At 50.7% G+C, this 15,437-nt stretch overlaps 5 protein-coding genes across 5 annotated transcripts; 3 read left to right on the forward strand and 2 right to left on the reverse strand.

Moving 5' to 3' along the window:
• Positions 1–622: 622 nt before the first annotated feature.
• Positions 623–718, forward strand: POX_a01690 (uncharacterized protein; the record flags this gene model as incomplete). Its single annotated transcript, XM_050110615.1, has 1 exon — positions 623–718. One exon carries the CDS (start codon positions 623–625, stop codon positions 716–718), a length of 96 nt encoding a protein of 31 aa, XP_049974383.1.
• Positions 719–3,072: 2,354 nt separating this feature from the next.
• POX_a01691 (uncharacterized protein) lies at positions 3,073–4,388 on the reverse strand (the record flags this gene model as incomplete). The annotated part of the gene is made up of 3 exons (XM_050110616.1): positions 3,073–3,748; positions 3,882–4,015; positions 4,095–4,388. 3 exons carry the CDS (start codon positions 4,386–4,388, stop codon positions 3,073–3,075), a joined length of 1,104 nt encoding a protein of 367 aa, XP_049974384.1.
• A 1,597-nt stretch (positions 4,389–5,985) lies between these two features.
• On the reverse strand, positions 5,986–6,108 carry POX_a01692 (uncharacterized protein; the record flags this gene model as incomplete). The annotated part of the gene is made up of 1 exon (XM_050110617.1): positions 5,986–6,108. The coding sequence occupies one exon, from the start codon at positions 6,106–6,108 to the stop codon at positions 5,986–5,988; it is 123 nt and encodes a 40-aa protein (XP_049974385.1).
• Positions 6,109–7,874: 1,766 nt separating this feature from the next.
• Positions 7,875–7,964, forward strand: POX_a01693 (uncharacterized protein; the record flags this gene model as incomplete). The annotated part of the gene is made up of 1 exon (XM_050110618.1): positions 7,875–7,964. One exon carries the CDS (start codon positions 7,875–7,877, stop codon positions 7,962–7,964), a length of 90 nt encoding a protein of 29 aa, XP_049974386.1.
• Positions 7,965–12,207: 4,243 nt separating this feature from the next.
• On the forward strand, positions 12,208–14,789 carry POX_a01694 (uncharacterized protein; the record flags this gene model as incomplete). The annotated part of the gene is made up of 2 exons (XM_050110619.1): positions 12,208–12,258; positions 14,613–14,789. 2 exons carry the CDS (start codon positions 12,208–12,210, stop codon positions 14,787–14,789), a joined length of 228 nt encoding a protein of 75 aa, XP_049974387.1.
• Between the last annotated feature and the right edge of the window lie 648 nt (positions 14,790–15,437).

Genomic DNA, 15,437 nt, shown 5'->3' on the forward strand with positions numbered 1-15,437 from the left:
GAAGAGTTTCGGGCGTTGATGGGGAAGGGAGGCGTCAACTCATCTAAAATGATGCATTGATTGGCCGGTCCACCAGGACGCCAGACCCTCTGGTGAGAAGATCAGAGACAATCATCCAGAAATTCCAAGCTTTCGAAAGCTGGCCATCTGCTCATCCGGGAGTGTGCCACAAGAACCCGACTTTAAAATCAGCTTAGACGAATAGAGAAGGAGACAAGAAATCGGACGACTCCCAAGGCAGAAGACAGAAGACACGGCGGGAACTGGGCACGTTACCCTCTTGATGTTTCATCCACGCTCCCGGGTTTGCAATGCAACGCTAGTTTGAATAGCCCGGAGTCCAAGACTTGTCCAGCGGGTGGGAATCGAGCGAGAACGGCCGAGCTTCCTTGTCAGAGCCGCATCGATCGAACGGAGCCTGAGCTCGATAGTTACGCTACAATCGAGTTCATCCACTCAGAGGGGAGGTCACGGTGGGAAGCAAGCGCAGGCGGCACCCTGGAATCAGAGCATCAACTGGCAGAGCGGGAAGAAAGGGAGACGAATAAGCCAGACACCATATGTAGAGTTTGAGAGCCGTATGTGAGGGATGAGCTGACGTGCTTAAAGACTGTCGCTGCAGATGATTGCTGATTGTAGACATTTTCGTTCGAACGCAGCAGGGACAGGACGGTCCTCGTGCAAGAGTCTATCGCCGTGGATCTTTGTCCCACCGTGAGCCCATTCGGTGACTGGGCTCTCACGTGGTGGCGTCTCCGCCCGGGTGACCGACCGTGGCAGAAGACGATCTGCCGGGCCCGAGTTGGAATCCCAAAGTATTTCGACTTGCCAAGTAGACGGTAGACGTACTATCTATGGCTACCAGAATCCTTGTACATCCGGCAAAGGTCATGAAGCCATACTTCACTATCAACCACAATTTCCTCAATAGTCAAGACGACAGTCCCTTCACTTCCCAACGGCGCCTAACCATAAGGCTAGTCCTATGAACCTCGAGTAGACGATCAGTCGTCCTGTATGCATCTACTGCATGCATCAGACCTAACCCTCTCTTATCAATCAAAAACCATAACACTAAAAACCACCCTCCCCGTCCCCCCTGTCCTTTTCTTGTAAAAAAAAGCCCCCCAAAGAAAAAGAAAAACCCCCTCACACCAACTAGGCCAAGAAGCGCATCCAACATGATCCCACCACATAGTCATACACCTAAACCGGCCGAACAATGGCCGAAAATACACACCAAGTGAAAAGCAACCCCCCCCCATCACGTCCCAATCCAAAAGGGCTAGAATGGCCCTTTTTGGGGAAGAAATTCTAGGTTTACCCGTCCCTATCGGGAGTGATCTAATCTAATTGAATACAACTTGCTCAGATTCCTCCAAATGGTCCAACGGTTGGAACTTCTTGAATGGCCCGTGGGCAACATCCACTCTGACCACTAGAGTGTCCCGGATGTTGAATTCTCCTCCCCCCGTCCTTTCTACCGTGGTTGTGGGCAATTTCGTCGAGGTGGAGAGGAGTGGAACTGGATTAACGCTATGCGGCTCTGTGGGTCGGCGCTTCCGGGGAGCCTCCGACGGGGGTCGCTTGGAGGGGGGGAGAGAGAGGAGCCCTTGATGAATCAGGAGATTGTATCTTGAGTTTTGGGGTGGTAAAGTTTGAATTGGCAGTCGATGGGCGATGAGGTGATGTACTTCAGTTCCCGATGCGATGAGGGTTCAATGACGAGGGAGGACCTTGGGGAAGAAAGGAATCTATGAACCACATCTACGTCGGTTGCCAACATAAATTTAAAAAAATAAAAAATAATACTAGAGGTCATAAGAATGAGCATGGATATCATGTAATATAAAATGTTTAATCGATTGAGTCATCCAGAGGGAGATAGGTATATACACCGAGGAAGAGGGGTGAAAGGGGAATCGACAGAGAGGCGGGTATTTGTCGGGTTATCCGAAGGTCAAAAAGGCAAAAAGGGAAAAGACAAAACAACAACAAACACACCAGTAGTGAACCTTTGGGGTATACAACGTAAACGAGAGAAGAGGGTGAAATCTGGTGGAAACACAAGTAACAAATGATCAAACAATCAGACCGCAAAGGTGAGATCGAAAGCAAAGAAATCCAAAAAAAAAAAAAAAAAAAACCCCCATGATGGAAATTGAGGGCAACGCCTCCAATGGAAAAATGGACACCCCCGGGACTTGGGACATTCTCAACATGAATCAGCAACCCGTCTCGGAATAATTCTATCGCGCACCAATTTGCATGTGAAGGCAAAACAAGAGACATAGGAAAATCATTAAAAAAAATGGAACCACAGGCTTGTTTAACCGGCGGGTCAGCTCTGTCTTTCTCTCTCTCTCTCTCTCTCTCTCTCTCTCTCTCTCCCGAGATCTTTTGGGACATTGGTGTATTTGTCCAGTTGACTCGAGATGGTGGAGCCAGTGTCCCAGAGCGGAGCTTCTCCACCGCACCGGACGATCCACGGTCGCGCCCTCGAGTAGGTCTGGAAGTGCGGAAAGTGGGCGTCCGATGATAAGTTGGGACCTGGGAAAACCAGCCAGGAGGAGGGAGGTTTTTCTCCCCGGGAAGACTCCTCTCCTCTCAGGCTCTTTATTTGGGGTTGTACCACAGTTGGACGGAAGGTCTTGGGAGGAGAGCGAGAAAGCCAAGTCAAACCTAGCGGGAATGGGAAAGGGATCGTCCGCTGCGTGCTGGGTTCTTTGTCTTGGCTCTGTGGGCAGCAATTGGCGAACCAGGCTCACAATGTTCCACTTTCGAAGGGAAAAAAATCAAAATCAAAAAACCCAAAACGGCTCTTTTAGGCAATGCAAAATGCAGCGAGTACCCATCAGACGGGGACAGCCGTCGGGCAGGGAAGAAAGAAGAAGGACCAAAAAAAAGGAAGGGAAAACAAAAAATCCACAAAACAAAATGAACACGGTCGTTGAAGTCGTGAAATGTATTGCCCGTAGGGATCGTCACAATGCGTGAAGAGCTCTCATTGTCGAGACAAGGAAAAGAATATCCCAAAACACAAGCAATCGTCAGGAACAAGGCCGACCTCGTTCACATGCTCCACTGCCTCCAGTTGATGGGTTGAAAGTGAGTCAATGAATGCACCTGCTCATCGTAGAGACAGTCGGTGCCAGACCAGGAGGGAGAAGGGTAGTGGCATTGAGGGGGCGGTTGGATCAGACTCTCATCCAGTGACATGGGGAGCAAGTGAGACGGAGGCATGCCAGCGTCGGAGTGGTCCCAGCGCAGGGGAGTAGGCATCTGAAGAGGAGAGGAAGTCACGTCGGCATTGAGGATGTTCTTGGGGTATTGATCAAGGAGGGAGCTGCCCAGGGAGGAGATGGATGAGATGGAACCCGACTGAGATGGCATGGTGGTGAAGGCCACGTCGGAGAGTGGAGAAGGGCAGGTCTCGGGGGGCGAGGAGTAGAATGGGCTGTCATCCACCGACTCGGGGAGTTGGGTCTGGAATAGGTTCGCCGCTGGACGAGGTTGTAGAGGCAAGTCGATGCCATTCCACATTAATGAGCAGCTGTTGGCGAGGTCGGGATGAATTCCAGGTGCCACGATGGATCCAATGGACATGGTATGCGGCTGAGGTGAACTTGCAGCGAGCATGTTGGGACTGTCCATGGACATGCAGCGTGCGACGGAAGCTGAATCGTCGAGCAGAGCGGCTGACGATTGAGGAGTCCACTGATATTGTTCAGATTGGGCCTCGAGTTTGCTACCACGCGGGAAAAAAAGAAAGCACAAAATTAGCCTTGGTTTTTGGGGGTGGGATTTTTTTTCCATCCGTTGGAAATAGAAAATAACCTTCGCGCCAGATGGTGGCAGGTTGCGGGAGAGTCCCAACTTACTGTCTTTCCATGTGTCGCGTAAGCAGGTCTGATCGGTGGAAGGCCTTCTTGCAGCCTTGATGCGTACACCGAAATGAGGCCTCGGGGTTGTGGTTCACCTCGTGTCGTCTGCGATGCTCTGCGCGAGTGAAGACCTAGACATTGCCATTTTCACGTCAGAGCCGTCCTTGACCGACGAAATTGTTTCTCTTCCCACCGAACTGGAGCGCATACCTTGTTACATCCGGGGTACTCGCAGGCATGTACGCGCTTTCCTTTCTTTGCCTTGCTAATACGGTGGGTAGTCGGGGTATAGGTGATCGGTAATGAAATCTCCGGTTGCGACTGCGGGCTGCGGCGCATGTTGCTTCGACGGCCAGCCATGGTGGATGGGGAGGAGACAAAAGTCGGTTCGGGTGATGGCGATACAGATGTAGCTGGAGTGCTCAATCCAACAATGCTTTGCGCGTATGATGGAGGGATATTGGTGTGGGTATACTTTCGTGCTTGTTGAGATGCGTGGGTCATGATGTTGCAGCGGACGAGATGGTCAATGAGATGTCGAGCGGGGAGAGTGATGGATGTATATATGCTGAGGGATATGTAAACTGTCAATTGATCCAAGGGAGTGCGGAAGGGAGTAGTCGGAGAAGGAACTGTGAAGGCGGTTGATGGTGAAGATGAAACTGTGGAAGAAGATGCAGAAATGCGGAGGAGAGTGGATTGATATAGAGGAAGCACGATGATAGCACTGGCAGGACTATTGTTACAGAAATCTGAGTGGATGGCTAGCCTTCCTAAATTGGAGGCTTCAAAAGGAAAAAAAATCACAAAATCACAAAATAGAATTAGATGGCAGATGAGAGACGGGGAAGGGAAAATGATATTTTGAGATTTAAAATTAAATGAAAATGGCGGAAATAAAATGAAATCGAGATTGAAGGTCAAGGTTGAAGAGAGCCTCCAACCCAGGGTGGGGACAATTCGATGAGAGGGAGAGGAACAATTCCGAACAAAAAAAAAGTCGAAAAATGCAAAGGACCAAAAAGAGAAAAAAAGAAATTACATTCAAATCAGACTAAAGATGATGGCATCTCACGCACTGAAGCATCGACCTGGGTGGGGGAGACAGTACTCTGTACCTCTGAGGAGCCGGGTCGCTGTTTGTGGGCGAGTCCCTCGTGCGTCAGTCTAGGGTGTGTATCTTTTGGCAAGCAGATCCATTCTTAGTCTCTCGAGTAATTTGGGTCAAGTCCCTACCCCCAAAGTTCCAAAAATACCCATAATTATCCTGCTAACCTTAGATCAGAAGGGACTCAGCACGGGCGTGGAGGCGGTGATCGCTCGGGATGATCAAGCGTGGGCACATCCTAAAATTACCAAGCCAGGGAAAAAGAAAATTAAAAAGAAAAGATGAAAAGAAGAGATGAAATCTTTTTTTTTAGAAAAAAAAAAAAAGTCAAATGATTGGGAAAAATGAGAGAAAGGGAAAGACACATGAGGGAACAAGGGAATCATTTTTCCTTGGTGTGGACATGAAAATGATCAAGAGCCTGGGAAGCTCTGGGTGCGCCTGAAAGAGTTGAATTGGCGAGCGGCCAGGTCCACTGGGGCCGTACACAATCATCATTACTCGTTATGGTCGGCCGTTGCCCTGTGGTATTCTTCTGCGTCTCCATTCCTTTTCCCCTCACGGCTGATTTTGATTTTCTCGATTTTGATTATTTCTTGGGACGTTTTCCAAATACTGCCTCCAGTCAGGAGTGTCATTCTCCTTGTCGCGATCGAACCACTCAGCACATCACCACGTTGTTGGACGGGGGGTGGAAATCAGCCACTGCGACCATCATTGCCTGAGTGGGTTAGCTGTGCGAGCGGACCTTTCAGAACGACGGCGGACCGGACGGTTCGCTCCCAGAACTGTCAGTGGTCGACGTTGCGGCTGAGGCGTGCCAGCAGCGCTGCAGCAGGAAATGGGCCTTACTTCCAGCATCCCCGGCACGGCACGCAGAAACAAGTGCAAGGTTCAAGAGAAGACCCGCCGTCAAAACTATCGTGTGGGCAGAGGAGAGGGAGGGGGGCCAAGGGGAGGTAATCTCACGAGACTGCGATGAGGAGCTGGGAGTCACTGAGGATAGTCGTAACCTGACCAATGACCACCTCGACAGACTCGTATGGTCGAGGCTTGGAGATTGCCGATCACAGTTGACCTATGGGCTTCAGCGAGGCAGGTCGAGGGGGAAGCCATTTCGTCAATCTGCTCATAGTGTTCTGGCCATCTTGACGTCTACCAGGTCAGATCCCTTGGAGAGACTAGGAGAAGAAAAACTCTCTTCACGCTACTCCTCATGGGGGGGGGGAAGCCCTCCAAGAGTTGCAGAGTGTAACACCCCCTCACGCCTCATCAGCGAGGGGATTCATGGAGAACCAGGCTGCGTGAAGAGGACACTAAACGATTTAGTGGTATTTTAGTGCTGGTGTTGGTTCCAGTCGCACTGTGAGTGGTCGGAATCCCAGACAGAGTTCGCTACCGACGTGCTGGAAATCAGTACAGCAGAACTGAACGACACTTCTGGAATTAGAAAACAATGGACGGAGGGGAAGGGGGCCTCAGCCTAGGAGGAGAGAAAATTGAGGTGGTCTTTCTTCATGCGCAGAACATTGATCATGAAGACGTTCCATGACTCAAGCCTTCCTCAGGGTGAAGGTACGCAACATTGAAGATTGGAGAATTGGAGAGGATGAGGCTCGCTTGGAGAAGACTGTGTGGATCGAGGGTGGTGGAGAAGAGTGGTCTCTCTGTCCTGTCGCTGGTCTGTACCCTCATGCAGTGCGCATATAGATGGCATGCGCTAAGAATATGGTCCGGAGTGTGTACCGTACAGTACAAAAAAATTACTCATTTCGGGTCTGTCGGTCACCTCCCCCTAGGCTGGAATTCACGTCGTGCGGGAGGTACCGCCTGAGTCAATCAACGATGGACCCGTCGACCCTGGTCTCTAAAACCCGATGCCCGACGCATCCAGTGTCCGATGATATAGTCATGTCCCGACCATTGCGTACAGTGATGATCCTCTCCCGAATTTTTTCGAAGCAAGAAAAAGACAAGAGAACATCATTCAATTTGCCATTAATCTTCAATTGTTGCAATATCCTCATTTCGTTAGCCCAAGACCATCTACTCGTAGTCTGCCCTACCTCATCGGTGAACTCCCCGCGACTCCCATGATTCATGAAAATCACGGCCCATGGGACACAACGGGTCTGCCCCACGATGCTACTGCGCGGTGGAGCCGCATGTTCATAAACCAGCCGGCATCGTCCACAGCTACATGCTCGATTAGGTATAGTCCGCCTGCACATCTCATGATTTGAGGGGGGGCTCTCACAAGGTTACCAGACATGTACTGTACCTCCCAAGACAGGCAATCGCAGGATTTCACGCTAAGCCTTGATCGTGAGAACTAACACGACGACCCAGCCTACCATTGGCCACTGAGAACCAGGGCTACGGCCATGTGGTGCTGTCTTCCTCTACGCACTTACACAGTAAGACGAGGCCAGGACCAGGGATTCCGGGCGACTCTGAGGTTCGTACACAAAACCATTTGATGGGCAAAGCCTTGCACCGTGCGACTGCACTTCAGGAGTCCAGAGCCATCATTAGTGGTCTGATCGAGGAGCACGATACAGAAAATGCCGTCATTACCTGCAGAATACGTACCATACCACGGTGTCGGCAACTGGTTGCCTTCAACACTGGTGGACTGCAACAAGAATGACGGTACCCTTGAGTGCCCGAGGCACCTTTACCGTCATCATGTGTCTGGGATGGACAGGGTTGATGTCATGTACCTGAGGCTCAGGGCGTCAGACGGCAACCAGAAACCAAAGGAAAGATAACAAGCACTATTGCCTTGTTCCCACTCCGGTCTCCCGCTATTCCATGTTTTATTTTTACTTGGCTGTACGTGGAGCTCCTGCATACAATCCTGCTCACGTGTTGTTTGGAGAATGCCAGTGTTCTTCATGTCTGTAAGGAAGGAATCCAATTTACCCTTTGTGGATACAGAAATCTCTAAACCAGTGACCACGATTGAGTGATGGGTGGTTCTCGTCAAAAAGGGTTACATGTTGCCGGGTTTACCCAAATGTACAGGATGGGCGCTCTGCTCCCGTAGATGATGTCAAGGCCTTGACCCTCATCCCCCGGACCAAAGACGTGTCCACGATCGCGGCCGTTCACCAGCCAGCTGCCGTGTACTGATCAGATCAAGCACAAGGCTGATTTGTCCTCGAGTCCGACCGTGATTGACTTTTCGAGCGGGCCATCGCGCAAACCCAGAATCAGCCCGGTGGGTCTGTCGAGAATGCCTTGGGGGGACGCTGGGACTCCGACATCCCGACCATGCAGTTTTGAGTTTGTACCTATGTGGCAATTCGGGAGGATGAATTAAGAACGTCAAAGGTCAGTGCAAAGACACTTCAGTGCGTCGCTCATCAACCAAGCGGTCGCTTGCCTCGTGTACTCGGCGTGTTTCAGGATTGCTGATCTCTCACTGCATGATGGGGGGGCCGCAGTCGATCAAACAGGGTGCAGTCCCGTCCAATCATGTCTACTCACTCGACAGTTTCGATGTGCGAGGAGGACCCTCCATGAATAGCCTTCTTACGGATCATCCCCTGCAATGCCTTGCAGATGCGGTGGGATGTGTGACGGACCCTCACCATACTCTGCTGGAAAGGTTGGGGCCCTTTTGAGCCTCCCCGCTGAGATGAAAATAGAATGTGGGTTGGGCGGAGAACGGCCCCACGAAATAACAAACTCAACTCCTCCTAGAGGCTCTGGTAGGGCTGAAGAATGGAAAACAAAAAAAAAGAAAATTGAGAACCTTGACAAGTGCACGATGAGACTGATGAAAGAGTATCTCCTGGTGCCGAGGTCATTCGTGCATCTACTGGGACTTTCGCTGGCATGGTCTTGATCTAGAACTGACCTGCTTTGCTTCTTGGCCATCTTACAATTTTAACCTAGCTCCAGCCTGCAATTGAGCCCGATTGCCCAACGCAGTCGTGTACAAGGAGCTTTTCACCGAGCACACAAGTGACACAGGGACACTGGGTGAGCATTTTCAAAAACAAATGAAATGCCAAACATGGGACGGCTGCATCTATGAGATTGTAGCAGTGCCGCCCGTCGGTAGTGTCGGCAATGTCGTCTGTAGAGACCCCTTGCCTCCACAGACCCGCCAAGCCCACACAAGCTCATTTGCCCGTTCTGTCCGATGATATCGGCGATCTTCATGGGTTTACACATTTGCCATTTTCCTCATTTGGGGTTGGCAAGTGAGCTGAAAACGGTGGCGAGATGGGGTGGTTCTCCAGTGACCACGTGTGGAGTGCGGCGCTGGATCTGAAACGTAGCCGCGAAAATCTACATGCAGGATAACGATATCTGGGAAGGTTCCAGGAATAGCAGCACTTCACACATCTTGCCATTCATGAACGGTATCGATGTACCGAGACGGCGCTCCACTCCAAGTACAACACGGCACTTTGGCCCCAAAAGTGTGGGATCCATGAGGGATCCATTGGGGCGGGAGATATTAAGAGCACTATAGCGTGTATCGTCAATCAGTCCTCGGTGACCGAGGGAAATCAACGGATCTGGTATGGTAGTATCTCCTTTACTTCAACGTCGCCACGTTGGCCGAGATATGTCCCTATCTCGGTCGAGTCCAGACGAATCGAGGGATTCGGCTTGATCTCCGAGATGCGGCTGCGGCCCCCGTCCCGTCTGCTATCTTGTCATTTTTGACACTATTATTGGAGTAGAATCGAGGTCAAACGGACATGTCTGGACTTCAGCAAGGATGCTTGATCTATAGACACGTGACTTTTTGTTTTGCGCTTGTTTTTCGCTTTCATGCCAGGAGTAGACGTAGACAGAGGGTGCAAGACAGACGTCTCAACGTCCACACTCAAAAGATCTCATACGCGCTCAGTGCAGAGGAGGAATTTTCAGTTGCCACGTTCATATCTCATATTGAATGTCCCTTGCTTGGATTCTACTATCAAATGACATTGACATTTCGATAACAGAGTCACGGGAAATCCTCACGAATTCTCGAATGCCATTAATAGCAACCAGACTCCCATCATCGTGGCCCCAGAAGGCGTATGTGGGGGGGATCGCGCGTTTCAGATTTTGACAAGCATCTGCCAGCATGCATAACCGAGACTTGGTTCTTCCATTCAGGACTCCCGAGTCAACCTTTTTTTTCCTTCGATGGAGAGGGCTCTCCACGGTGATTCGACGTCATTTCACCACCGAATCGTGGCGCCCTCTCTAAGGAAGGAATGAAATAAGGGGTCAGACCACACATCTGCTCTTGGACCGGACTGGAACGTGATGGATTAGTACAGTATTGTCCCGGAGTCCACTCAAACAGGAGCAATACACCAGCATTGCTGCCAATCCACCCACACCTTTTGAGACGTAACACGTCCGATGGCGCGCACGGACTGACGGGGAGGCTCCGCTCCGCTCCGATCCCAAGTCTAAATTTGCTAAATTCCCGCATGAGCATGCCCAGCTTCCTACCCCTAGCCCCATTGGGAAATTAGGGACAGTTAACCAGCTTTCTAGTCTCGCCTGCATGGCACTACCACCCGCTTTGGGGCAGTCCTGGAAGTTAGCGAGGAAATCATGCATTAGTGGGCCAATTAGTCGGAGGTCAACTGTTTGGCTGCTGCATGAATGACTTTGTTATTATTATCGTGGTTTCTATCGCTCGATAACAAGGATCCGTATCCACACTACCGTACTGTGGACAAAGTGTTCCTCCATACAAAACTTTCCGTGAAGATCGTGGCGGGCTCTAGACACTTCAATTGCTACCATGACCATTCCCCTTTTGAGTAGTAAGTTGCGCTGTTCTCACCACGAGGCTCGTCTTGCCCATTCACTTTGAATTTTTTTTTTTTCGAAATATCCCGCCAGTCCCGTTCCGTGAGATCGAGGAATGGTTCCGCATTCACGTGGCAAAGGGACCTGTCAGGTATCCAGACCTTCAAGAGTCAGTGGTGAGTAGTAGTAAGTACTCGTAGTGGTACTGTCGCCAGCTGGCCTCGTCTTTTCGTCACCAGCACCAGCAGCGAATTCTCACAAATCACCTTCTCTCCTTTCCTCTTTGAGCGGTGAGCACGATCGAAGGTCGAGTACAGTGGACTAAATGGCCGAGCCCCACCGTAAACGGAACAAAGGTGACCGCCGTCAGTGGCCGCCGGCTCCAACGTCACGCAGCTGATTTTACGAATCTCGCGCATACCGGGCTTTTGACCGGTGTGGTTTGCCGGTTCCCTTTCTCTGGTGCTTGTGATTCTGCATCCTCTTATTCATGTGAATCAATGGCCTCAGACTCAGGTCCACCCTCAAGCATGGTGTTTGTATCTCTTACATTCCAGTAGCTTTGTGAGGTGGTTTTTCCCCCAATTTCTGGAAGAGAATTCGCCCAGTAAATTTGCACATGGACAGTCTCTGGCAGCCCGTGCGACCATCGTCAAGCCTGGGTTTCCAACCCTGACCTGAACTGAATCGCCATGTCAGTGTGGTGTCAAACTGAGAGCGACGTGTGCCAATTTGATCTACCCGGTTTATTATTAGGAACATGTGTTCGACTCCCTCCGTTTTACTCTCCAGATAGCACTGGACTCGGACTATCCTCATGCTGAAAATACCCTTCCTGGACATTCTCATTGAGGGAGGCGGGGGAGGCAGTCTCCCACCTTTTGCTCAATGGGCCACCGTTGATCAACTGATCCAGAAGGGAAGGTCCCTTTTTTTTTCCCACCATCATCGATGGAAATAGTATGGTAGGTGAGCTTCGACCGCCTCGTGCTCCGGTGGGCCGGACCTTTCCTTTTTGCGTGGGGCGGCCGGTGGATGCCAAAATTAACGCGGTCGCGTGGGAAGGGAATTTAGCATTCAGTAATGGGGGGAAGAGGCCCATCCTCCATAGCAGGGAAACGCGATTACAGTATCATGTCGCCATCTCTTCAAAGGGTCCGATGCAATGCACGCCCGTCGTGAGCTCAGAGCCTCAGACTTGAAACAGTGGCATTGTCGATCCGGGCCGGGGAGGCAGGAGATCGAAAAGAGGAGGAGGGACGGAGGGGGCCAAATTGGCCATCTCCAACTCGTCTGCTCGACGATCAATGCTAATTCCATCAGTAACTGTGGCTCAAAATGACATCGATTCCTCCCTCCTCGCCCCCCTCAACCGATTTGAGCATGTTCATGTATCCTATGATGGTGCTATGTTGATGCCATTCGTCTTCCCCAGCAATGAGCCCCATCGTTCTCAAACGGCCCCTCGCAGAAGAAGCCATCGTCAATGTAAGGAACACCAATCTTTTACTTGTCCTCACTGGATCAGACCGTTTTCTTTTTCTTTTTCTTTTTTGCTTCCCTGGGAATGCGCCACCACTGCCCATGGACAATCTCGCGTGCTCTTGCGGCACTTGTCAATGTCGTTTGTGGAGTTTTTGGCGCCATCGCACACGAAGCATGATGACTGACGGAAAAGATAAAAAAAGCTACTACTTCAGGAAGTAACTCTGAATAAGGGAGGATCCTCGTATTCTGCCCGAAAAAAAAAGATTGAAAAACATGCTTCTCAAGCACGAAAACAAATGAAACGTATGGACTTGACAATCCCTGGGCATGAAGAACCTCATAGCTCGATTGGTTCTTCAAGAAACCAGTCAAGCAACCACCCATATGCAGACATGTCTTAAAAATAAATAGTAAGATGAAGCAGACCCTCTGCACTCGCTAATCTTCTCACTGTCCCCGGCTGACCACTTGGGGTCCAGCTTGACCTCGGAATGACCCGACGCGTGATATGCAAATGAATGTGGCTGCGAGCATCGAAGTCCAGTGATTCAAGTCCGGACAATTCTCGGTGTTGGAATTCGGCACACCAGCGACCTGGTGTGCTCAGGTCAATGGGGCGTTCTACTTGAAATATCTCTATGGTGTTCTATTCAACCGGTCTCATTTCCCCCACATGCTGCAGCCGAAAAGCGTCGCATACGGCGCTTGGTGAGAAAGCGCATTGTTCAATGCTCCAGTACCTAGTAGTACCGACAGCCTTTTCACGTAAGATCTATCTTCGGCGTGATGCTATATTCAGATTTTGCTTTTGTATTCTTGAAATGTGGACCGCTTGACAATATCGATCACTACCTACCGAGGTGCTCGGTGCAACGCTCATGGAGTGAGGAGGTACATACCTAACTCACTACTATCGAGGTGATCACTCGGCCGCGCCTATATATTCTGGACCATCCCCAACATACTAGATACCTAGCCTCACGGCTCATGCCGACGCCTAGGTTTCCAGCCCTGGACTGTACCTAAGAAGGAGCGACACGCTTGTCTATTTTTCTCATTTTTTTTCATCTTTTCTTTCTGGTGATCCTTTTCCATCTTTCTTCTCGACTGCGAGAGTTAATTAATGTCAAATCTCCTTGTTGGGGAGAGAAGTTGCCGTGAATTAGCCACCATTATGACGTGAACGCTCTGGGAGTAATAAGAGCTAAGTTGACCGCTTAAAAGTTATTCCATCAGCTCTAAACATTCGGCCCTTTTCCGCTCAGGCACGGGGATCATGGTACACAATTCCACGCTAAGAGCAAGGTACTGACTCTTAACTGACTCGACCGAAGTGTTCCTCTTTTTCTTCCTGCCCCGCCCATAGCCCAAGCAGTTCGCTTTTTAGGCACATTCCTGAAATGGCTAGTCACGCTAGTATGGTATCCACTCCACACCACCTCCCTCCCCCATTCAGGTGCCTGTCGTGAGCCTCTCTGGTCGAGCTCGAGAACTGAGCTAGTGAGCGAGTGGTGCGTGGGCCAGTCATGAAGCACTCTTTGCGCCTTGTTGTGCCCGCCTTCTAGGCCATTGCTCTGCTGTGGCTGGTTGCTTTGCGGACTCTTTGAATTGGTACATGCGACTGAGGGATTATTCCCGCTGGCACTTATCTCCACATCGTGTTTGCTTGATGGTGACTGCAAAAGACGCTGAGAAATCTCTTAAGAATTTCCAAGCGAGAAGACACTCTCTTTTCACATGATTCTCGAGGCTGGAAGGAAAAATAAAAGCCCGGCTCCAGCCGCGTCACTCCCTAGGTAGGTGTTTCTCAATTTGACCGTCTGCACGGTTCCAACCACTTCACAAGAAGGTAAGTGATCTACATATCTGCACATACGTCAATCACCATTGATAGTGATTGGTCCGCTGTACGATCAAGTTTTATCCATGGAATGACGGTGAATCCTCGAGCTGAAGAGCTGAGCTTAGCTATGATCTGATGATGATAGTGGTGGTTGTGATATGATGGGTTCGACGAGTGAAAGACAGTCTGACCATGAACCCACGGTCTCTGAGATGGGGAGACCCAGAGATCCGGAAAGGATCATCATTATGATTCCATGAATCTCGCACATGGCGCCCATACATGGCATGGCTGACGCTGAGTGGTCGAGAATACAAGCCTCGAGGCCATCCCCCGTTGTTCATGCCGCTTTTTCTTTCCCCTCCCCCTCCTTTTCAAGTGGCAGACGTCCAGTCCAGGCCTGTACGTCACTCGGTAACTTGACTGTGATTGTTCCTCTGTTGCAATGTGATGATGGGGAAGAGAAGGTGAAGCGAAGTGACTCGACGGTCTCTTGTCTCTGGCTGACCAGACTCCGCCCCTGGCGGGATGTGCCGAATCATCAACAACGCTGGGTGCCGAAGATCCGACCGTGCCCGACAAGAACAGTCCAAGACCATTCGTCGGTGGCAATCAGGGGAGGTCACGAATCAGAGCACCGGGAGAAAGCCCAGATGCCATCGAAAAACTCGGCAATGAGCTCCAGTGATTGGTGTCTTGAACCAAGGCTGGACAGAACCACGCGTCATAATAAGATTTACCCGTCCATCCGATGGGAAAACAATCGTGACGTGTTTGCTACAGTATACTCACTTACCCTCGTCACGTTTTCCCTCTGACTCAACTCCAGCTGATAGGCAAAATTACAGGTCGTGACTGCTCTTTCCATGGGAAAGGGGCGCTGAAGGGTCATCAAAGGCGCCGAGTCTGCACGAGATCGCTCCAGCCCTGACTACTGAATGTTCGATTCAATGAGACAGAACGATCCTCTGGCCAAGGCATCTGGATGCAAATGAACCAGCCAGATATCTCGGTGTAAATGATAGAATCTCAACAACACTCCAGCAAGTTGACCGCTCATTCTCTTCATCTGCCAGATGGAGACTGCTCTTGAGAAACACAAGCAAGCCCCATTGGATCCCCCGGGGATCTCCCAAACCCTTCTGAAACGAGTTCCCACGTGCCCGCAAGGATTGTGCAGTGGCGATTTAGAGTGTACGCCCTTTGTGCGCGAGCGTGCATTGACGCAGGAAAAAAAAAGCAACAGTCAGCATGATCTGAAGCGGTGCCCGACTGATCGACACTATCCGCTGCCCACCGAGTTGCCAGGACTCAGCCATTCAGTGCGATGTAAGGG

Source organism: Penicillium oxalicum, chromosome I, assembly GCF_001723175.1.
Source record: "Penicillium oxalicum strain HP7-1 chromosome I, whole genome shotgun sequence".
Taxonomy (NCBI): Eukaryota; Fungi; Ascomycota; class Eurotiomycetes; order Eurotiales; family Aspergillaceae; genus Penicillium; species Penicillium oxalicum.